At 38.9% G+C, this 22,673-nt stretch overlaps 1 protein-coding gene, 1 long non-coding RNA gene and 1 other non-coding gene across 4 annotated transcripts in view; 1 reads left to right on the forward strand and 2 right to left on the reverse strand.

Annotated features, from left to right (window-relative positions):
* Nucleotides 1-2,337: 2,337 nt before the first annotated feature.
* LOC124963086 (uncharacterized) lies at nt 2,338-6,608 on the reverse strand. Its single transcript, XR_007104651.1, has 3 exons — nt 6,472-6,608; nt 4,929-4,944; nt 2,338-2,555 (listed from the first exon to the last, which is right to left on the reverse strand). It is a non-coding gene; the product is annotated as an uncharacterized LOC124963086 (long non-coding RNA).
* Nucleotides 6,609-6,970: 362 nt separating this feature from the next.
* Nucleotides 6,971-22,673, forward strand: part of Fbxo11 (F-box protein 11) — an 87,808-nt gene continuing 72,105 nt past the window's right edge. The window contains exon 1 of one of the 2 annotated variants that reach the window (XM_047522543.1): nt 6,971-7,944. In XM_047522543.1, coding sequence (XP_047378499.1) covers nt 7,725-7,944 — 220 coding nt within the window. In that variant the 5' untranslated portion in view covers nt 6,971-7,724. The remainder of the gene's footprint in view (nt 7,945-22,673) is intronic. The other variant, XM_047522542.1, reaches the window with a different exon arrangement.
* Nucleotides 14,725-14,831, reverse strand: LOC124963774 (U6 spliceosomal RNA). Its single transcript, XR_007104811.1, has one exon. It is a non-coding gene; the product is annotated as a U6 spliceosomal RNA (small nuclear RNA).

The following is a 22,673-nucleotide window of genomic DNA, read 5'->3' on the forward strand; positions in this document are numbered from 1 at the left end:
CTTCTTCCATTACAATAGGTACCTTTCAGTACCTTCAGAAATAATCCACCCAAATCTCTTGTGTCCCACTGATAAGGAAGTAGACATGATTCCTGCAGAATAGCGTCTTGCAAGCAAACTGCTGCTCTAGAACCTAGTGTATAGAAATTTATTGCTGTTGCCCTCAAATATTGTAGCTTAGTATTCACTGGGGGAAAGAGAACAACCCACAGGGAATAAAAGATGAAGAGAGAACATCTTTGGTTTCTGCCTTGCCTATTGGAACATATCAGTTTTATACCAGGTGCAGTGGCACATGCATGTAATCCCAGCTCCTCAGGAGACTGAGGCAGGAGGATGGCAAGTTCAAGGCCAGTCTCAGGAATTTAGTGAGATCCTGTCTCAAAAAGACTAGAGAGGTAGCGCAGTGGTAAAGTGCCCTGAGATCGATCAATCTCTAGTACCCAAACCCCAAAACATCAGTTTTCCAACTACTATTAGTGATTTTAAATTCAATTGGGATAAATTTCCCCAAGCAGTATCTGCGACACACACCTTAATAAGGATATAGTTGACTTTTGTACAACATCTTTCTCCTCCCTTCACCAACCTCATTTTTTTCTAGGAACCTACATTTCTTCATCTAGCTCATACCACCCAAGGCAACACAAGCAAGTTTCATTGGTTCAAAGAAATTCATGAATAGGTGTAGGGCCCAATTACAAAGAAACATGAGGTTTTAAGTGGTAGCATCTCCAATGATGTCTAGATCATTCCCACGTGTTTGTTCTTTCTCTTCATTTCCTTTCCATATTTTGAATATTTCTATTTCCATTTCCCTTTGTTTTATTACATTTTTATGTTTTTTATTTTGATTCATTGTACACAAATGGAATACAACTATTGTTTCTCTGGTTGTACGCGAAGTAGAGTCATACCATTTGTGTATTCATACATGAACACAGGGTAATGATGTTTGTCTAACTCTCTTTCCTTCCCCACCCCTCATTTCCCTCTACACAATCCATCCTTCTTCCATTCTTCCTTTACCTCCCCCCACCCCTGTAATGTATCATCAACTATTTATCAGAGAAATAATACCTGCACAAAACTCAACTCAAATGGATCAAGGACCTAGGAATTAGATCAGAGAATATACCTAATAGAAGAAAAAGTAGGTCCAAATCTTCATATCAGCTTAGGACCAGACTTCCTTAACATGACTCGCAAAGCACAAGAAATAAAAGCAGGAATCCATTTCCCTGTTGAGTCTGGTATTTCTGGTCTGGAAGTACAATGCTGGATTGATGCTGGTTTCTGTCTAATTACACATCTTCCTCTCCCATGTGTGAACATAGCATCCCACATTTACACTAGACAACTCAGTAGTCCACACTGACAGCCTTGTGATTGAGATCTTCAGAGGATTTCTCCATCCACAGCAGGAACCCAAGGCTCTTTAAACCTTATGACATATCTGCTACTATTGTTTCCTGTCTTAGAACTCCTTAAGTCTATTAATCCTGCTTCCAAGACCCTCTTTCCTAAATGTGTCTTAGTTGGACACTCACACTCAACAGATTCCCAAATCTGAAGTTGCTATTGATATTTCCACAGGCCATAATCTCAGGAGCACAGTGGAGTGCTCTGACCTGTATTCTTCCTTTAACTTTTAGATCCTCTAGCCTTCGAGGAACTTGCGCTACTGTGTATATTACTTTCTGCCATTTCTTTCTCTACTCCTTTTCCATGTGTTTCTATCATTTACTACTTGCAAGGAGGCCCAGATGAGTGTTTAAATTTTAACCTGCTACTTACGTGGATCTAATTCTTTTTCTAACACAAATAAACCTTCAACTGATGACTTTTCCCCTCCTAAACCTATGTATTTATTTCTTGATCTACTCCTTTGACTCTTTCTTGAGGTTCCAATAGTGAAAAAACATTGGGGTATTCTGCACCTACTACAAAATTCCATTATTGTTTGAATAGAGAAATTCTGCACAGGTCTCCTCCCATTAGTCTCACCTATTTTATTTATTTTTTTCTGCCTCTTTCCTTTGGTGGTGTTTTTTCCTGTATCTTGTTAAAAATTTTATAATCTTATTCATTTTCTAGGCATATTTCCTTACAAGAGCATACCTGCTTCCCTATATAAAATGTCCATGTAATCTTGAAATTCATCAAGGCCTGAAATACCAGCATCAGAAATAAAAATAATGGATAACAATTTACTGAGTCCTTACTATGTACCATGCACTGTTTTAAGCATTTTACAGGTATTCATTACTTTTTAAAAAAATACTTTTTAGTTGTTGAAAGACCTTTATTTTATTTACTTATATGTGGTGCTGAGGATCAAACCCAGTGCCTCACACATGCTGGGGTTGTGACCCCAGCCACGGTATTCATTACTTAACTCATGACAATCCCACAAAATGAGGACTATCAGCATCCCCATTTTACAGATGCAGAAATAAACACAGAGGTTGAGGAATTTGCTTCAGGTTAGACAGCCATTAAGTGGTAGAACTCCTTCTTGGTCTTCCACTCACATCCGGGCACATTTCTGTCACCTACCAGAGATTCAATAGTACAACATACTTTTATTGTTTTGGACTAGTCTCTCACAACACTTAAAATTGGTTCTTCTTTTAAAAAGCAAAAATAAAAATTTACACCCATCTATCACCACCCATCCTAAATCCTGAACATAATTAATTTCTTTTAATAGTACTGTGTCTGTGTTATTCCTCAGGGAAGAGTATTAAAGTTAGATTCTATAATTCTTTAAAGATAACCCCTATTAAGATTATCACTGAATTGTGTGCTTACCAGGTTTCCCCACACATACATTAAATTTAAATCCTTAGTTCCAAGTTAATTTTCACTACCTAGCTGATAAAATATTATCTGAGCATGTACTAAAGAATGAATTTTTGCAGCTTAGTGAGATAAGTCATTCATACTCTAACAAGGATATTTTAAACAGAGCTGGTTATTCCTGTAGGGAACCATATTCAGATCAAACTAATTTCTTAAATGACATAAAAGGAGTGAGGAGCTTTGAGGTGTCTTATGTAACTGACTGAGTGCTGATGGTTTGGAACTAGATGATGGAATGACAGAGAAAAGGGAAGCTGAATCTTTGAAATGACAAAAATTAGAAATTAAGAATCATAGTAAATATCACCTGCCAGGTATTAAAATGATTAAAGAGCTTATTTTCTACACTCCTATTGTGATAGGTTTTACAAACAAATAATTTTAAGTACACTAACCTGTTAAGCACCAGTAATTAGTTCAGAAAAATAAACACAAATGTTCTTGAAGAGAGAGCAAACCCTGAGGGAATTCAGGCCTCTGAAATTATGCTAAGTGTAACTGAAATAATTCTGGAAGACTCCTACCCCAAATAAAAATACCCTTTAAATTTTTCTCCTGTTTTCTATCACTTCCACGATAGCTGTTTGACAGGATTACGTGCTAATATAGGTGGACCTGGCAATAGATTAAACTGGCTGGAATATTTTGGGTTTTTACAGAATTAAGGATCTATAATACCTGTGAATGGAAAAAAAAAAAACTGAATTGACAGGCAATAGTTTTACTACTAAGTAGTATAATGAAATTTGTTTTTGCCATCTCCCTTCTTTGGACTTTAGTTTTCCTATCTGTCAAATACATAAATGAGATTAAATGATCTCCAAGGCACATTCTAAAAACTCCCAAGTTCCACGATTTTAAGTTAAGACAGTTTTGAACACTTTTGCACAAATAAGACTAACATTTAATCCTGTGAAATAAACTAAAAATATGTAGAAAGTAGTGATATGGGAATAGGATAATATTTTCTTAAATATCTCCCAGTAGATCCATTATTGTTAGTTTCTCTCTTGCACTTCATCAGCCCTTATGGCTCCAAGAAAGCAAGCAGAACAAATCCCATCTCAAGAATGGAGAAGCCATAGTACACCTAGGAAAGTTTCTGACATACAAGGAGAAAAATTTGCCCTTTGTAACCCTAGAAGATGATGGAAAGAAGGGGACAAGAAAGAGGTAAGACCCTGTGTGCTTACTTTCCTTCTCCTCTCTGGGTGGAAACTAAAATTGGACGTATGTAGTTGACATATTCATAAAGATAATGGAAAAAGTCAAGAGCTGGGGATAATGGTTTGCTTTTCTGGAGTGCCTCTGAGAGGTCAAGACCTCTAGGAGCTTTGTTTTCAACTGGACACCATGCTTAATATAACACAAGGAGATTAATGCAACAATGGAGAAGTGAGATGGTCCAACAAGCCCAAAGCAAGGCCCTGGGCTCATCAAGTCCTACATGGAGTATCTTGAAAATCCTTAAGTGCTCATGTGTCTCAGTGAGAAGATAGAGTAGCATCAAGAGGATCAAGGGCCCTGTGGAAACTTGGGGTCAGTAAAGAAGTTGTAGTGTGTGGAGGAGGGAAATGACTCAGTATGGACTTCAACAAAAGGAAACTGCATGACACCTTTGAAGGACAGAAATGACCAATTTTACCTTTTTTTTTTTTTTTTCTTCTTTTTTTTTTTAAGGCAGTATGGATTGAACTCAGGGTCTCACACATGCTAGGCAAGCCCTCTACCACTGAGCTACATCTCCAGTCCTTTTTATTTTTTATTTTGAGACAGGGTTTTGCTAAGTTGTTCAAACTGGCTTCAAACTTAGGCTCTTCCTGCCTCAGCCTCTTGATTTGCTGGGATTATAGGTGTGTGCCACCACACCCAGCCTTCTTACTTCTGAGGCTTGGAGTCCTGCTCTTAGACCATATCAGCTACTACATCCTAGGACAACATAAGGACTGGCATTTGTGGCTTAGATTCCCTTCCCTGATGCCACGTCGGCCTCTGGGCCATTCCCAGCCCACTAGTCACTATGTGAATTAAAAGACAGTACTCCCTTTCTCAAGACACTTTACCTTCATCTTCAGAAATCTGTCAAAATAGAAAAAGAAATGCCATGTTAGAAGAAGGCATGTTACTGCCATTGACCAGAGAACTGTCATGGTAGTTTTAGATAATACTTTAGATAGTATTAGGATATACAAAATACACCCTGTATACCTTATACAACAGCCCTCTACCCCCATACGTATTTTGGAATAAGGAGAGAGGAAATTAAATCTGAAGGGTGGTATTTATATAAAATAAACTGGATAATGAATTCCTGACATGTAAGAAGGAGACTTGTATGGACTTGAGGTTAAAAAAATACAGAAAACAAATAAGTCACATTTTCTTTGTACATTTGAATTAAGTAAATCATCTATCTTGCCACATTAAAATACAAACTCCCTATGCCGAAGATTTTGCCTTTTATTTATCAGTATTGACCCGTAGCACCTTACATGTTATTCATGCATAGAAGGAGCAAATAAGTACTTGTTGAATATAAAATTTTAGAAAAATCAGAAATATGGATGCACTTATAAGTATAGTATCATGTAACTTTCCCATATTTTTATTCCCATGTTACTTGAACCAAATGTAAATTTATATTCATTTGCATCTAGCCAACAACCATAAATTTTGGGAGCTCTTCAAGCTGTTTTTTTAAATAGCTGTCTTCTTCGAGTATAGTTTTGAAAAGGAAACTTGGATGTAAGTTTCTCCATTTTCTGGACCAAGTAGAGATCATCTCAAAAACACAGAACTTTGAAAAATTGGACACATCATTATATAGTACAAAATAAGTTCTTATTTAAAAGGAAGTGGAACCCTAATATCTAGAAAGATGGAAGTAATTTGCCTAGAGTCACATATCAAATCTGGGACTCAAACACACTATATGATATTGGCTTACATGTCCTGTGCCTCCCCCTCTGTCATGCTTTGTAACAATTATCTCAAACCCAGGCAGCAATTGATGAAACTCAAATGAGAGAAAAATCACCAATAGATCTGAAAACCAGAGAATCCAGAGGTAAGCTGATAGTTTTACCACATCTTTAAAAAAAAAAAAGAAAAAAAAAAAAAAAAAGATAAAAGAGAGCAGAGAGAATTGAGAATCGCAGCTAAGGAATCAAAACCTGTCTTCCTTGGGGAGAGGTTATGTTGAGGGAACCAGAAACAAATACAAAAGGTAAAGTCTCTTGGGGATTTTTCTTTTCTTTTGAGTTTGTGGGTGTGGAATCTTAAAACAAGGAAAAAAAGTAAATTACATAAACAATCAGTCTCAACACATTTACTTTTTTCCTTCCCTCATGCATTATGTTCTCGAATAGTACATATAGACCATTTTTTTTCAAAAAACACAGCAAACTGACCAAAGGTAAAAACCTTCTGAATGCTCAGGCGACTATGATTAAGAATCAACTCCAAACTTCGATTACCAAGCGCAAGCTCGGTAAAGTAGATCTCTAAGGTTTGCAAGTACCCTCTGTTGGGCTAAAGGGCACAAAATCTCTAGCGCTCCCTACAGCTCATATTTTGAACCTACCCACCACGGAAAACCCGAGTTACCAAAGACTGGCTTCCTTGCTCCACTTTTTTCCGCTTAAAAAATCGGGGGTGGGGGAACGACGAAATGAAGGATTAATCACTTCTCCCCATTACATCAGCAACCCCCGCCCTTTCCTCCGAGCACCTCCTCTCCTGGAATCGTCGCTACGCACTGGCGCTCCCTTCGCCTACCCCCAGCTCTATTATATGCCCTGATACCTCCCCATTATCACCCGCCCCACCACACTCCCCCTTCCCTCTTTTCCCCTCCTCAGCGGGGGAGGGAGGAAACCCGAGAGAGGAAACAGGGCGTTGAAGGAAGGGACTTCGCGATAAGAGCGGAGGTCCCATTGGCTCGAAGGTTGTATAGCCGCTTCCTATTGGTCACCTGGCCGGAATCCCCGCCCCCAGCATTCCCCGCCCATTCACCCCTCCCCCCGCCGCCCCGCGGCCCTCCCCCGCGCCCCTGGCCAGCCCCGCGGCGGGGAGGGACCGACTGGGCGAGAGTGAAGGCTCCGGCGGTGTCAATGGCTCCTCCTGCCACGGAGCAGCAGCAGAAGCAGCGGCAACGGGGCTGAGGAGGAGGAGGAAAGGTTCCTTTAAGGAGGAGGAACGACGACGCCTCTTTTTCCCCCAATCTCCTCCCTTTACACTCATTTCCCCTTCGCCGAGGAGAGAAGGGGGGAGGAGAGAGAAGAGACCGAAGAAAGAGAAAAAATTCCTCGCAGAAATCTCTTTCAGGGGGTGTGGGGGGGAGGAAGAGGGAAAAAAAAGAGCCGGGCGCCCCCCGCTCCCTCCCTCCCTGTTCTCCCTCTCTTCTCCTCCTTCTCCCTTCCTCACCCCGCCCGCCCACTCCCCCCACCGCCGGAGACGCCGCTCGGGAGTCGGCGGGACCCGGGTCTGTCTCCTCGGCCACCGCCGTCGCGCTTCGTCTCGGGATCCCCAAGCGGGCGGACGCCCTTTCTTTCTTTCTCTCTCTCTGCCCGTCTTTCTGTCTCCGTCCCTCGCGGCCGCCCCGCCCGGCGGCCTCGGCCTTCCCCGTGCGCCAGGCCCGCCCGGCCGTCCTCGCTCGGGATCTGTCTGTCTCCCCGGCCTTTCTCTGGACTCGGGGTCCCGCTCGCCCCCTCCGCCCGCGCCGTCTCCCCTTCCCCTCGCCCCTCTCCTTCCTCCCCTCCCCCCCACCCCCCACCCCCTTCTCCTGCCCCGGAGCTCGCTGTGCGTGTGCGCGTGAGTGTGTGTGTCCCTCCGCCAACGCCGCCACCTCAGCCCGGCAAATGAACTCCGTCCGAGCCGCCAACCGGAGACCCAGGCGAGTGTCGCGGCCGCGCCCGGTGCAGCAACAGCAGCAGCAGCCCCCGCAGCAGCCGCCGCCGCAGCCGCCCCAGCAGCAGCCGCAGCAGCAGCAGCCTCCGCCGCCGCCGCAGCAGCAGCCGCCGCCGCCACCACCGCCGCCTCCGCCGCTGCCTCAGGAGCGGAACAACGCCGGCGAGCGGGGTAAGGCCACTCTCCCTCCCCGCCGCCCGCAGGTTCGGGCGTCTGGCCCGCCGGGCACTGCGGGCGGGGAGGCCAGGCGGGTGGGGGCGGCCTGTGCGCTCCGGGGGTGGGAGACGGAGGCCGAGCGGAGGCGAGTTCCGAGGTGCCGCAGTGTCAGGCCGGGCCCGGCCGGGCGGTCAGGAAAAGCCCCGGCTTTCCGACTCGCCTGGGCTCTTGCTCAGGCCGCGCTTTGTTTGGTTTCGGGGGCTCGGCACCCTCCACCCGCACCCCTCCCTGGGGCTTCTCGGCTCGCCCGCGGACCCCGTGGGAGTCTGTTGGTGGCTGCAGGCAAGGCTAAGGGTGGGATTTCCCCCATTTCTGCCGCCTTCCACGGTCCGGTCTCCCCCTTTCTCTTGGTAGGTGGGGGAATGGCTGGGAGTGATGGGGCGGTGGGGTTGGCTGGGGAACTTGTTTTCCCCTTTTCTCTCTCTTGGCCTCCCCCTTCCTGTGGAGGAGGGGGAGAGGGGGATCCGAGTGGTCCGTGGTGTTGGCCAGGGAACTTGTTTCTCCCGGCCCACCCCCACCCCCGGTCACGGGGTAGGGGGAGCAGCGACTCTTTCCAACCCCACGCTGTTTGCTGCGCAGTTTGCCTTTAGTTACAGAACCCCTGGGAAAGACCCGTTAAATCGAGACCTTTAAATAAATAAATATAGAATCCATCGGCCATTTCCAGCCCCCTCCCTCGTGTGCAGTGCAGTTACCCTTCCGCTCCGTCGGCACCCCCTCGCTTTTTCTCCCCTTGCGACCCTTCCACGCCGCGGTGCTCCCCTCCATCTCCTCGTGGGTTTTGAACACCCCTTCCATAGAACCGGCCTCTTGGGATTGTGTGTGTGTTTGTGTGCGTGTGTGTGTGTGGGCGCGCGGGCGCGTGCGTGTGTGTTGTGACCAAGGCCTAGTGAAATGTGTCATTTGGACCCAACTGTGCAGCACTGTCTGGTAACCACCATTGTCTAAGGGCTGAGGCTCCCCGGGGTTGGATTCCTGCCTTAGCAAAAATAATGTTCAGCTTTACTTGGATAATATGGTTATTTTGGGAGGTTTGTGAGATAGAGGTATTGCACCTGGATTTCCAAACACAACTGTTCTCTTTATTAATTAGCTGCTTGCAGTGGGGTGGAGGTCAATACCGTATTTTTGTGTATGGTGGTTGTTTTAAGGAGGAGAATTGTTAGGAGACATTTTGCCTGTTTTAGTTGGTGGATTAAGGTTAATTTCACTTGTGTTGGTTGTCACATCCTCCTTGATTAAGGGGATTGAAATTAAAGGCATTTTAAAAATTATACATTCTTTCCTTAAAAACTGTTTCATTGTTTTGATCAAAATATTTAACCAGTGAAGATGTTAATCTGAAAAATAGTTTATAGGGGTTTACAGTAGTCACTGTTACAGATAGTCTTTGAGAAAGCAGTTTGCTATATGTTGCTTGAAAGATGTTTCAAGCCAGTTAGAAGTCTTGTGCAACATAATTGGTAAATATGTTTTAATGAATCTTTGATACGTTTACCAGTTTCTTGGCATATTGAAGAATCTGAGTCTCATCACTTCCTTTCACATATATCAGAGTTCTTCTGGTATTCCATTCAAATTTTCAAGTCTCCTTGAGAACTGGTATTATGTATGATCATATATCAAAGTTTCTTTTTTTTTTTTTTTTTTTGAGAAAACAATAACAAAATTGAAATGCTAGTATTTACTGTTAAGGATTCTGTTGGTACAGTAAGCTTTTTCAAGATGTGATTTGTTAATAACATGAACACTGAATCAAAATGTCAACCAAACTTAATTTACTTCCATTGTGTATTTTTAAATGTTTATTCTGCATCTCCATTATACAATTTGTGTGTGATTTCAAACCTAGTTCAGGTGATTCTTGGACAGTTTTCTTCATTTCTTCAAAATTAGTAGCTACTGAAGTCTGTTTCTACTTAAATTGGAGGTAAAGTGACTTGGTTGTTGGCAGTCACAAACCTGAGTGTCAGTTTTCTTTTATTGATGTTCATGAACTGACAAAGATGTTCATGAATCAGAATTTCAGTATGTACCTAACCAAGTGGTAAATGAAATGCACTGTAGGATTGTTCCGTTGCTGTAGCTAGTAGGAACTGTTCTGGAGGTTCAGTGTTGGCACTTCAGGGAAAAGAACTTGCTGATTAGCCTTCAGGGAAAATAGTCTTTCAGAGGGCAAATAAATGGCCTCAAAATGAATTAAACATTAAGAAAAATTAAAATACTAAAATAATCAAGGTTTTACAGGCCTAAGGTAAAAATAGACATCTTTGAAAAATTGGCATTTTGATTACATTTTTAAAATAGGATAGTCACATAATGATCAAAAGTTAGCTAAGAACAATGTTATCTTAAAAGTTTGATGGAACTTATAGTGTCACTGTGTCTGATTTGGAAAAGAGGTTTTGTTATTGGTGTTTAGGCTGGATTTAATTTGATAAGATTATTAAGGAACTAAAACTAACAAGTGTGGTCCCCCTCCCAAACCTTTTGCTAACTCTTTATGAGTGTGTAACTCTTGCATTAGTCTTGGATTGAGTTACATAATAGTGGACCTGCCAACTTTCCGGTAGGAAATCAAAGAGACTCACTGTTTTAAGATTAGTTCAGTATATTTAAAATCATTTATTTCATGTGAAGATGTGCTTTAGGCTTTCAAAGAAAAATTTTACCACCCTAGTTTTTAGCTGCTTCCTCACTCACAGATTAATTGGAATAAAAACTTGACAACACTTAAATATATTTACATATACACACATATATGTGTGTGTGCACACACATTTTCTCTTATATGTAATAACTAGTGTTCAAAGAGAAAGAAATTAAATATTGACCTGGCTGTTTTATGGAATGTTGTTCACTCATGCTTTCTTAAGTGGTCCACTGTCTTAAGACTGAATACTGATCATTAGCCTTCTTAGACTTAAATTCCATAGTTTGGGGGACTGGAGATATAGCTTAGTGGTAAACCACTTGCCTATCATGCACGAGGCCCAGGGTTCAATCACTAGCACCACAAAAAAAAAAAGTTTCTGAGTTTCAGATTTCACATACCACTTTAAGCTAGTAGAAAATAGTTTGTGTTCCATATGGTCACAATCTGATAATATATTCCATGAGTTAATGAAACTGAAAGTTGTGTTATATTGGGTATTTTTTTATGTTTTATTTTTATTGTTTTGGTACTGGAGATTGAATCCACAAGTGCTTAACCACTGAGCCACAGTTCCCAGCGTGCTGCCACCCCCCACCCCCACTTTTGTATTTTATTTCTCACTGAGTTGCTTAGTGCCTTGCTGCATTACTGAGATTGGCTTTGAACTTGAGCTCCTCCTGCCTCAGCCTCCCAAACCGCTGGGATTACAGGCACAACTACACCAGACTTATTTTGTATTTTTTGATACATAAAAATTGTACATATTTATGGGTTACCATGTGATGTTTTCAATACATGTTTATATCATGTATTCTTCAAATTAGGGTAAGCAATATCTGTCTCCTCAAATATTTATCATTTCTTTGTGGTGAAAACATTGAAACTTCATTCTTTAGTTTTTTTTAAGTCTGTAGTCACCCTACTATGCAGAACACCAGAACACATTTCTAACTGTATCTTAGTACCATTGATCAGTCTTTTCTCATCTTTCCTTCCCACAAATCTTCTCTGCTTCTAGTGATTACTATTCTACCCTCAACTTCTATGAGACCAACATTTTTAGATTCCACATGAGTGAGATCATGTAGTATTTGTCTTTCTGTGCCTAGCCTATTTTACTTAACATAATGATGTCCAGTTTCATCCATGTCACAAAATGACAGGATTTCATCCCTTTTAATGACTAGATAGTATTTGAGTGTAGCATATTCTCTTTATCGATTCATCAGTTAATGGACACTTAAGATTGTTTCCATTTCTTAGCTGTTGTAAACAGTGCTGCCGTAAACATGGGAGTATAAATGCCTTTTTTGACAATGGTTTTATTTCCTTTGTTTATGAACCTTGTTTTGTTTTAAAATTCTAGAAGGATTTAGTTTTTGCCACCTGTTTTGCTTCATTTAACATCTTTATCTTTGGACTCTTTTGTAATTTTTTCCCTAGAAGTATGAGGAAACAAAGTGTGCAGAACTGCTATATATTGTAATCAGTAGTTTTGGTTGTTAAAATTAATTTCTTTGAATAGATTATAAATGTACATAGTTTAAAATTCAAAAGTCCTTTCTTACATCTGCCTACAGCTATTCAATTCTTTTTTTGGGGGGTGGATATTGGGGTTTATATTCAAGAGATGCTTTTTTGCTGAGTTATACTCCAGACCCTTTTTATTTTTTATCTTAAGACAGGGTCTCATAGTACCAGGTGTGGTGGCAGGCACCTGTAATCCCAGTAACTCAGGAGGCTAAGGCAGGAGGATCGTCAGTTTAAGACTAGCCTCAGTGACTTAGCAAGGACGTAAACAATTTAGTGAGACCCTGTCTCAAAATAAAAGATAAAAGGGTTGGGAATGTGACTCAGTGATTAAGCACCCCTAGGTTCAGTCCCCCATACAGGAGGTGAGGGGAATGGACAGGGTCTCACTGAGTTGCTTAGGTCCTCACTGAGTTGGTAAGCCAACTACTAAATTCTACCTGGAAGCAGTCATTATTATTAGTTTCTCATTCTTTATGTTTTAATTAAAGATGGAATTTGAGTTCTGAAAATAATCTTTGCATGGAAGTTTTTGAAAATAGGTGTAAAATCTTTTTTCTCTAGTTACTGGGAAAGCATAGGACTGTTTGAAGTGCTGAAAATTTACTGATGTAGTTCAAGAATTTGACAAATGTCATATTAATAGATTTGGCTATTAATTTATAGTCTGAAACAGCTTTATAGAGTAAAACAGTCTCTGTCATTCCATATTTGTGGGATTAAAAAAAAAAATCTCACCTGTGACCATGGAATTCTAGAGTTTTCTTTTCAGTTGAACTTTTTGGGATAATTCAGAACATATAGCATTGCATAAAATATTTCTGATGGAGCTACATATTTATATTATGTAATATCTAGTATATTCCTTGGTCTTTTAAACAGGTATGCTAGTTAATACCTTCCATGGGATTGTTCTAGTTCATGGTACTTTACTTTTAGGTTCTTATACTGCTCATAAAATAATACTTCCCATAGGATGGTTCTAGCTCATGATACTTTACTTTTCTTTCCACAAATTTCCTCTGCTTCTAGTGATTACTATCCTACCCTCAACTTTTATGAGATCAACATTTTTAGATTCCACATATGAGTGAGATCATACTGCGCATAAAATAAGAAACTGTGGGACTGGGGATATAGCTCAGTTGGTAGAGTTTTTGCCTCACATGCACAAGGCCCTGGGTTCAATCCCCAGCACCCCGCCTCCCCCCCAAAAAAAGAAACTGCAACCTTAATAGAGTAGTTCTGGACAAGAAACATGATTTTCTCTGTTTAGAAATTAAGTTCTTTGGGGCACTACTTTTATCTGGTGACTTAATCTTCAAAATATATTCCATGACAGAAGTGCATTTAAAACAAATTTTCCCCCCCAAAAGAGAGCCTGTTTTTCAGAGCATAGAAATAATTTGAGGTATACAAATTGACTACTATCAGTGTTAATGTTGAAGTTCCTCTGATCAGGCCTAAAGGCTGTCCTTTGTACCACTTTTCTCTTGAAATTCTTGCAGACCCTAGGCAAGGCTGACCAACTTAGAGACCTGTCAGCTGAGTCAAGAATCACCAGCAGATCCTGACTTCTTAGTGAGGCCTCTGTTTTCCCCCTCATCACCCCACTTAGATTGGCAGAATTCAAGAATAGTGAGTATAGTCAGTCATTAGTATTCATGGGGGATTGATTGTAGAACACGCACACAAATACACATGCACCAAAATTTGCAGATACTCAAGTCCATTATATAAAATGACATAGTACAGAATTTTCATATAACCTGTGCATATCTTCTCATATACTGCAAATCATCTCTAGATTACTTATAATACCTCATACAATGTAAATACTATGTAAATAGTTGTTAACTACTATATTGTTTAGAGAATAATGACAGGGAGAAAGTTTTGTACATGTTCAGTACAAACTTTTTTTTCCACCTAATTTTTTTTTATTGTAAACAAATGGGATACATGTTGTTTCTCTGTTTGTACATAGAGTAAAGGCATACCATTTGTGTAATCATAAATTTACATAGGGTAATGTTGGTTGATTCATTCTGTTATTTTTTCCCTTCCCTCCACCCCTCCCACCCCTCTCACCCCTCTCACCCCTCTATACAGTCCTTCCTTCCCCCATTCTTGCCCCCCTCCCTAACCCTAACTCTAACCCTAAAACTAACCCCTCCCATGCCCCATTATGTGTCATCATCCAGTTATCAGCGAGATCATTCTTCCTTTGGTTTTTTGAGATTGACTTATCTCACTTAGCATGATATTCTCCAGTTTCATCCATTTGCCTGCAAATGCCATAATTTTATCATTCTTTATGGCTGAGTAATATTCCATTGTATATATATGCCACAATTTCTTTATCCATTCATCAACTGAAGGGCATCTAGGTTGGTTCCACAATCTGGCTATGGTGAATTAGGCAGCAATGAACATTGATGTGGCTGTATCTCTGTAGTATGCTGATTTTAAGTCCTTTGGGTATAGGCCAAGAAGTGGGATAGCTGGGTCAAATGGTGGGTCCATTCCAAGTTTTCTAAGGAATCTCCAAAAATATGGAACGCTTCACGAATTTGCATGTCATCCTTGCGCAGGGGCCATGCTAATCTTCTCTATATCGTTCCAATTTTAGTATATGTGCTGCCGAAGTGAGCACCCACCTAATATTTTTAATCCTTGATTGATTGAATTCTGGTATATGAAATCAATGGATATATAGAGCAGGGCCAGACCTATTTTCTCAACTTGGTTAGTATGTGAGTTTGTTGACAAAGTACCCTTTCCTTCCAAATTGTATTTGTTACCTGCTGAAAATAAATTATGAAGACACAAAATACAAGGAATGAGACAACTAGGTAGTATAATGCAAAGAGATCTGAGCTAGTCTGATCATTAATAGCTTGTTTGACACTGGACAGGCAGTCTTAACCTCTCTGTGCTTTAATTCAGAATCTTTAAAATTGGGATAACACTTGCCTTAGAATAATTCTAAGGATAAAAAATATTAAAGCACCTTGCTTGTGATAAATGCTCAGGAAATGACAGCTCTTCAAATAATAAGAATTTGGATCAACTGTATATAAAATTAAACCCAAGAGATAAGATGTATGTGAGTTGTTAAGTTTCTGGTATATTCTAAAATCTAATATCTAGATGATTTGGTATAAACTTAGTCTGATTTGTAATTATAAATAAGTAATCTTACATCTAATGAATTCAAATACTCTTTCAAGGAAGAATATGAAAACAAAAAATAGGCATTTGGGATAATAAACATTTAACTGTTCCTGCTCTGTGCTAGAGTCTATTCCAGGCACTCGAGTGCCATCTCATTTAACCCTTTTGGCAAGTCTGTAAAGTAGATACCGTTATTCATCACCCCCCCCCCCCCACTGTCCTGTACCAGATTGAACCCAGGGTCACTTAACCACTGAACAACATCCCCACCCCTTTTTATTTTTTATTTTGAGACAGGGTCTTGTTAAGTTGCTTAGGGGCTCACTAAGTTATTGAGGCTGGCTTTGAATTTGCGATTTTCTTGCCTCAGCCTCCTGAGCCACTGGGATTACAGGTATGCAACACTGCACCGAGCTCATTATTCATTTTTTAACAAATAAGGAAACTGAGTATCACAGTTACATAGCAGTAAGATGTATAGGAAATATTCAAATATATTTTTAAATATATTTCTAATTGTAGATGAACACAATACCTTTATTTTATTTATTTATTTTTAATGTGGTGCTGAGAATTGAACCCAGTGCCTCACATGGTAGGCAAGCTCTCTACCACTGAGCCACAACCCTAGCCCTTAATTGATTTTGATCACCCAGTGACTCCATAAACAAGGCGAGATAGCAAAACACATTTGGTAAAATGTTTCCACCACTTTCAAAGGAGGGAGTTCCTTGCCCTTAACAGCATATCTGTCCTCTCGCCTCTCCTACCTATTACTTGGAGAAAGGTAAATTAGTTTGATGCCATTAATTGTTGAATCTTCCTGGTTCACATTTTCCAAGTAACCTTCTGATCACAGTTTTGCTTGTCATGTAGATTTGTCTCAAGAAGAGGCCACACTGACCAGCATGCTTTTTTCCCATGTCTTGATGAGCTCACTAAGCACTTATTGTACAAAGAAGGGTAAATTTCCCTTGAATTACTCATAAGTTATGAATAAAGGGTGTTAAGTCATTTTAACTCATGGCTACAGATGGACTATTTTAGGAAGGAAAAATATGAGTTAAATAATAGGGTTAGATTTCATTAGTAATTTTGACTGGTTTATAGACTAAATATCCTCCTTTTACCAGAGTTTGGTGTGTTCATTTTATGTGTAGCTTGGGGTTTTTATGTGTTTGGTTAACATAAGATGTGTGCTTAAATATAATGCTTAGAAAATAAAGAAATGAAACCAACTAACTTCCTTCATGTTAATTTATTTTGGTTTTAAGCAAATTTCAAAATTATTTATTTTACTTTGAAAAAGAATATATTTATTTTAAAATACTTCAAATAAGAGTATGTTAAAGCAAGTGTAAGTTCTTTATGTTTACTGGTTATTCTTCCAGTTTCTAAAAATCCAATTGTCAAATGTTCTACTCTTTTAACAAATGCAACATTGTGGAGTTATGTTAAAAAAAGGGGGAAATTATTAAAAGCAGTTTTTCTATCTGGAGACTAAACATTAAAAACTATTAAGGAATACTTAATAGCAGAGAAAGGGTGCCATTCATCTACTTTTGTGAAGAGATTTGTTTTCTCAAGTTTAGAAATTATTTGAAGGTTGGAACTGGATTAAGGATCTGTGCTTTAAATTACTTTTCTGGTAGTGATGATAATCTCAGTTTAGCTATATACCTCTAATGAACAACATTCATTTTCCAAATGACTGAGTTAGGTCATGGCAAAATCATTGGTGAAAATTTTTCTTTAATGTGGCATTAACTGACCACCTGGGGGTTCAACCATTAGCATCAGTTTCTTTAGTACCATAATATAACTCCTTGACTTGAATCAGATTAGTCTGCTGATTTGCCAGTTCTTTGTGGGTTTAGATGCTTTCCTCAAGTATTCTAGTTTAGAGTGAGAATTCTTTCTCTACACTCAACCATTGATTTTTGTATTTTGCACCCATGGTTTATAACATTGTGTGTGCGTGTGTATGTTCACACATGTATATGAACACATGGTTTTATATGATAGTAATAAAGAGGAAGGGGTTGGGGTGTAAAGGAAGAGCATATAACTTTTTTATTCACTTGTTATATTTTGAGATGGGCAGGATTGGTGTATATGTCACTGGTAATTGTTTCTTACATAATTCATATTTTTTGGAAAAAAACAAATAGACTTTAAGGAGAATTAAAAGTGAATAAAGTTTAAAATTGAAAAGTAGGACTCTTTTCCAAGTTATATCATGGCAGCAAGGAAAGATCAAAGATGACTTGTTTGAAAGAAATAGATATGGCACTACATTTTGAAATCTAGTATTGTTAACAAAGGGAAAGCACTCGTTTTTCTTTTTTTTTTTCATATTAAGGTCAGGTGTAAAAAAGTAGTTACTATTGAACTAATTCACTCTTGCCTATGAATGGTAACCTCATAATCCTCTGAAAGACATTTGCCTTTTAAAGAGTCTGATTATGATTACTTCTCATATGTTAGTATTTTAGGCCCAATTAAAGAGATAGACTGTGACTTCATTTGTTTTCTTCGAGTTTCTTTTTCTTCATCATCCCAGGGATTTGAGGGGGCACTCAACCACTGAGCCACATCTCCATCCCTTTTTATTTTTATTTTTATTTTTATTTTGAAACAGGGTTTCACTAAGTTGCTTAGGGTCTTGCTAAGTTGCTGAGGCTGGCTTTGTACTTGGATTTTCCTGCCTCAGCCTCCCAGGCCTCTGGGATTACAGGTGTGCACCATTTTTTTTCCCACTTTCTTATTTTTACTTTTTTTTTTTTTTTTTTTTTTGTGGTGCTGGGGATCGAACCCAGGGCCTTGTGCTTGCAAGGCAAGCACTTTACCAACTGAGCTATCTCCCCAGCCCCCCCACTTTCTTTTTAAGGGAAAGAAAAGTACAGTTGGAGCCAGTAGGTGTGGTAGTATGTATGGGTCATTTGAATAAGCAGTGGTCATTTTGATTAGAAAATCTGCTTTTCATATGTATATAGGCTATATGTGTAATTTTATAGTTTAAATTATAGAAAATTTTATTAATCTTTTAAAATCTTTTAATTGAAGTTAAGTACACAAATCATTGGTATACAGTTTGAAGACTTTTCACAGCCATCATAGCTGTGTAAAAACATAGCTGTGTAACCAGTGATAGGTAGACCAAGAAATAAAACACCACCAGCATCCTAGAAGTTCCCTTTGAGGGCCCTCATAGTTACTGTTCCCAGCCTCATCTTTCTAATTTCTTGGATTAGTTGTACCTGTTTTTGAATTTTATGTAAATCAAACTACTCAGTGTGTACTCACATGTGTTTGGCTTCTTGCCCTTAATATTTGTGAACTGCATACATGTTGTTGCTTGTAGCATTAGTTTATTCTTTTTTTGTTGCTGTTTAGTATTACATTGTATGAATACACTACAATTTATCCATTCTGCAGTTTATGGGCATAGAAATGAACTTAGAGTTGTTTTTGTTTGACTCTAAGACATATGAATATGTCCTTTCATAATTATGTCGCTAAAACAGTTTACTAGAAAGGATGATTCTATTTCAGTAATCAGTATGAGTTTTCTTTTTTTTTTTTAGGCTCTTGGAGCTAATAGTTAATCCACAAAAAAATGGTGGAGGAGACAGCCATGTTCTCCCCCCCCCCCTTTTTTTTTTGGCAGATAACTACATTTGATATTAAAATATACTGTTATGAACTTTTTTTTTTTTTTTTTTTTTTTTTTTTAAGAGAAAGGGTCTCACTATTTTGCTCAGCCTAACCTTGAACTCTTGGGCTCAAGTGATCCTCTCATCTCCTGAATAGCTGGGTCAACAGGTGTGCACCACTGTTCTTGGCTCATCTGCTAACAATTTTATGTACAGATTTTATTCTTCTAAACTTCGGGAAAACTTCTAGTAATCTTCTTTAATTTTAATTGTTTTTGTAAGAATACAGTTTTAAAATTTGAGAAACTTTTTCCCCGAAAGTCAGAAAATTTACCTATCCATCTAGTATACTTTAGTTTTCTCCAAAGATTGCAAGTTAGGTTGTTTTGGGCAGAAGGGTATCTTTTTTATATTTAAGAATTAAAACAAAAAACAAAAAAACAAAAACCATGAACTTTAACATATGATTCTGAACCTTCATTCAAAATCTATTGCTTTTGCTACCAAAGTTGTTATAGGTATTTTTGTTTCTTCATTTAAATTTGGAAACTTTCTTATTCTTTTTAAGCCTATCCTTTCAGACTTATTTAAAAATATTTTTGCTAATTATTTGGTCAGTTAATTTTTGATTTTCTACTTATCTTTGATTGCCTTTTATTATTTTATATTTTCATGGAAAATTTGAGGCACAGTTTGCTTTCAAAGATGTTTTCCTAGTCCTTGACCAGATCTATCCTTTCCTGATGTGTAGGAGAAAGATGGAAAAGTGCCTCTGCTAGATCCTTGATAAGTTGTTCTAGTGAAACTTGGTGCTGAAGTGCTCATGGCATAGGAACTTGTACTTTGTATGACACAAGTATTCCCTGAGAATGACAGGTGGATCTGTTCTTAAGGAACTACTTGCTTGGAATTGATGATGTGGTAGTGCTGACAGTTGATCTTTTTTGTCCAGAAAACGGAGTGTGGAGAAGACTGTTACATTAATTTTCACAGCTGCATTCAGAAAATGTTGCCTTCAAGTTTGTGGGTAAGGAGTCTGAGCTGGTTTTGGAATGCTTCTTCCTCTGTTTTTTTGTTTGTTTGTTTTTGTTTTTTGTGGTGCTGGGGGTCAAGCTACATCCTCATCCTCAGGCCCTTTTTATTTTTTATTTTGAGACAGGGTCTTGCTGAGGCTGTCCTCAAACTTGTGATCCTCCTATCTCAGCCTCTCACACCTGGCCCCACTTCTTGTTTTTCCAAAGGGATTTCTTAATTAGGGACTTTTTGAGTAAGATGACTTCTGACATGCTCTAAGATTCTTTCTGTATTATTTGAGTTAAGTTTAAATCAGCATGGTTTGAATTTTATTATTATATAAACATATTTCTTGCCTTTATAGAACTTTGAACTGAATTTAAATGAAATTGAGATCAGGATGAATTGCAAATAAGCTTTATTGATACTGATTTCATTGTCTTCTCATTTTATTCCTCATGTCCTTTTCTTCTAACAAGTAACATTTCCATTGATTAGATCAATAGTTTATCTCCTGAGCCAGCCTGAATTTTTCTGCCTACATCAGACACACATATGTTCTATTAGTCTGTATCTAAATTTGTCTATCTCCAGGTGTATATAAAGAATTGGTGTTGCATTTGTTTCCTTAATCCTTAGGCTGTTTTCAAGACTAGAATTTGTTCAGAGCTTTCTGTGAAATGTTATTAAGATGATTTGTTATGATTTCTTACACTCTGGTATATGTTCTGTTCTTTAATCATTTATTGTATTTCCTTTGTGCCACACTTCAAGCAACTGAAACAATTGTAACCCAACAATTAAATTTTCACATTTTTATGTACATGATTAAAAAAGACACATGTGCCCAACTAAAATACTTGGAGAGTCGGGGTCATTATGCTCATTGTTTTGCACTTGTATCTAGAAATTAGAGGTAGGAGGATAGGTTTAAATTATATGTTGCTAGATTCTAAGCACTTCGATTGTAGAGAAAAAATAACACCTTAAGGTTTCTCATAGCATGTATAATCTCACATACCAAGTAACTAATTCCCAGGGTACCTTTATGAATCTTACTGATTCATCTTAGTATGTCCATTGTGACATTTTACAGGAAACCTGTAGTGTATTTTTGTGTCATTGTCATTTGATTTGAGAACCTCTTAACTGAAATTTCTGCAGTTTGAAAAACAGCTGGGAGATCTGGATATAGGGAGCTTGACCAGGATATGTATGTAAACTTAGATCTTTTATGAGTCTAGGAAAATGTCACATACCAATTGCAGATATGTGTTAACATACAGATAAAACTGGGGAATTTACACTCTTGATTTGGGAAATATCTAAAATTTTTTGGCAAGATATTAGGTAGTATCTTGGGATGGTACAGGTAAGGTCATTTCTGTTACTCTTAGATCTCTTTGTTTTTCCAATACTATATATGGAATTTGAAGGGAGAGAAGCTTCATGACATTGGTCTTGGCAGTAATTTCATGGATACGATAACAAAAGCGAAAATAGACAAGGGGGACTATAGCAAAAGGACACAACTGAGAGTGATAATATTGAAGGAACTCCTATAACCCAATAGCAGAAAAACTAGTGACCCTATTTTATACATGGGCTAAGGACTCTCTGAGGAAGACACAAACTGGCAAGTAAGTATATGAAAAAAGACTTGATGTCATTTATCAGGGAAATGCAAATCTAACCCACAATGAGATATTTCCTTACCTCTGTTAGAATGGCTATTATCAAAACAAGCAAAAGATTGGGAGGGCTAGGGGTGTGACTCAGTAGTAGAGCCTTGCCTAGCACATGCAAGGCCTGGGTTCAGTCCAGAGAATCATCCCCACCCCCAACCCCCACCACCCAAAAAAGGGAAAAAAAGACAAGTGTTAGAAATGAAGAATTAAAACCTTTGTACTCTGTTGATGGAAATGCAAATTGGTGTAGCTGCTATAGAAAACATTATGGAGGTTCCTAAAAAAAAGTTAAAAGTAGAATTACTGTTAAGAATGTGGCTCAGTGATCTAGACCTTGCCTAGTATGCAAGGGTTTAATCTCCAGCCCTGGGGCGGAGAGAGGGTGTGTTAGGCCTGATATTCATCAGGTTCACTTATGGGTATCTATCCAAAAGAATGGAAATCAGAATCTGAAAGAGATACTGGCAGTTTCATGTTTAGCAGTACTGCTAATAATAGCAAAGATGTGGAAGACAGCCCACATGTTTATGACATAGGAATGGGTAAAGCAGATGTAAAAACATACAATGGAATATTATTTAGCCTTTAAAAGGAAGGAAATTTTGTAATATGCAGTGACATTGAAGTATCTTGAGGACATTATGCTAAGTAAAATAAGCCAGTCACGAAAGACAAGTACTGCTTAATTAAGTGGAATGGAATTGCCAACAACTGGAAAGTAGTTGATAGTTAAAAAGCATAAATTTTCAGTTAAGCACAATAAATAATTTCTAGAGATCTGCTGTACTGCTTTGTACCTATAATAAACAACACAGTATTGTACACTAAAAAGTTTAAGTGGTTAGAGCTGGAAACGTAGCTCAGTAGTGAACTTGGCCTGAGCATGCTTGAGGCCTTGGGTTCAATCTCCAGTACTGCACTACCCCCCACCCCCGGCAAAAAAAAAAAGAAAAAAAAGGGCTA

This window comes from Sciurus carolinensis, chromosome 13 (assembly GCF_902686445.1).
Source record: "Sciurus carolinensis chromosome 13, mSciCar1.2, whole genome shotgun sequence".
Classification (NCBI taxonomy): domain Eukaryota; kingdom Metazoa; phylum Chordata; class Mammalia; order Rodentia; family Sciuridae; genus Sciurus; species Sciurus carolinensis.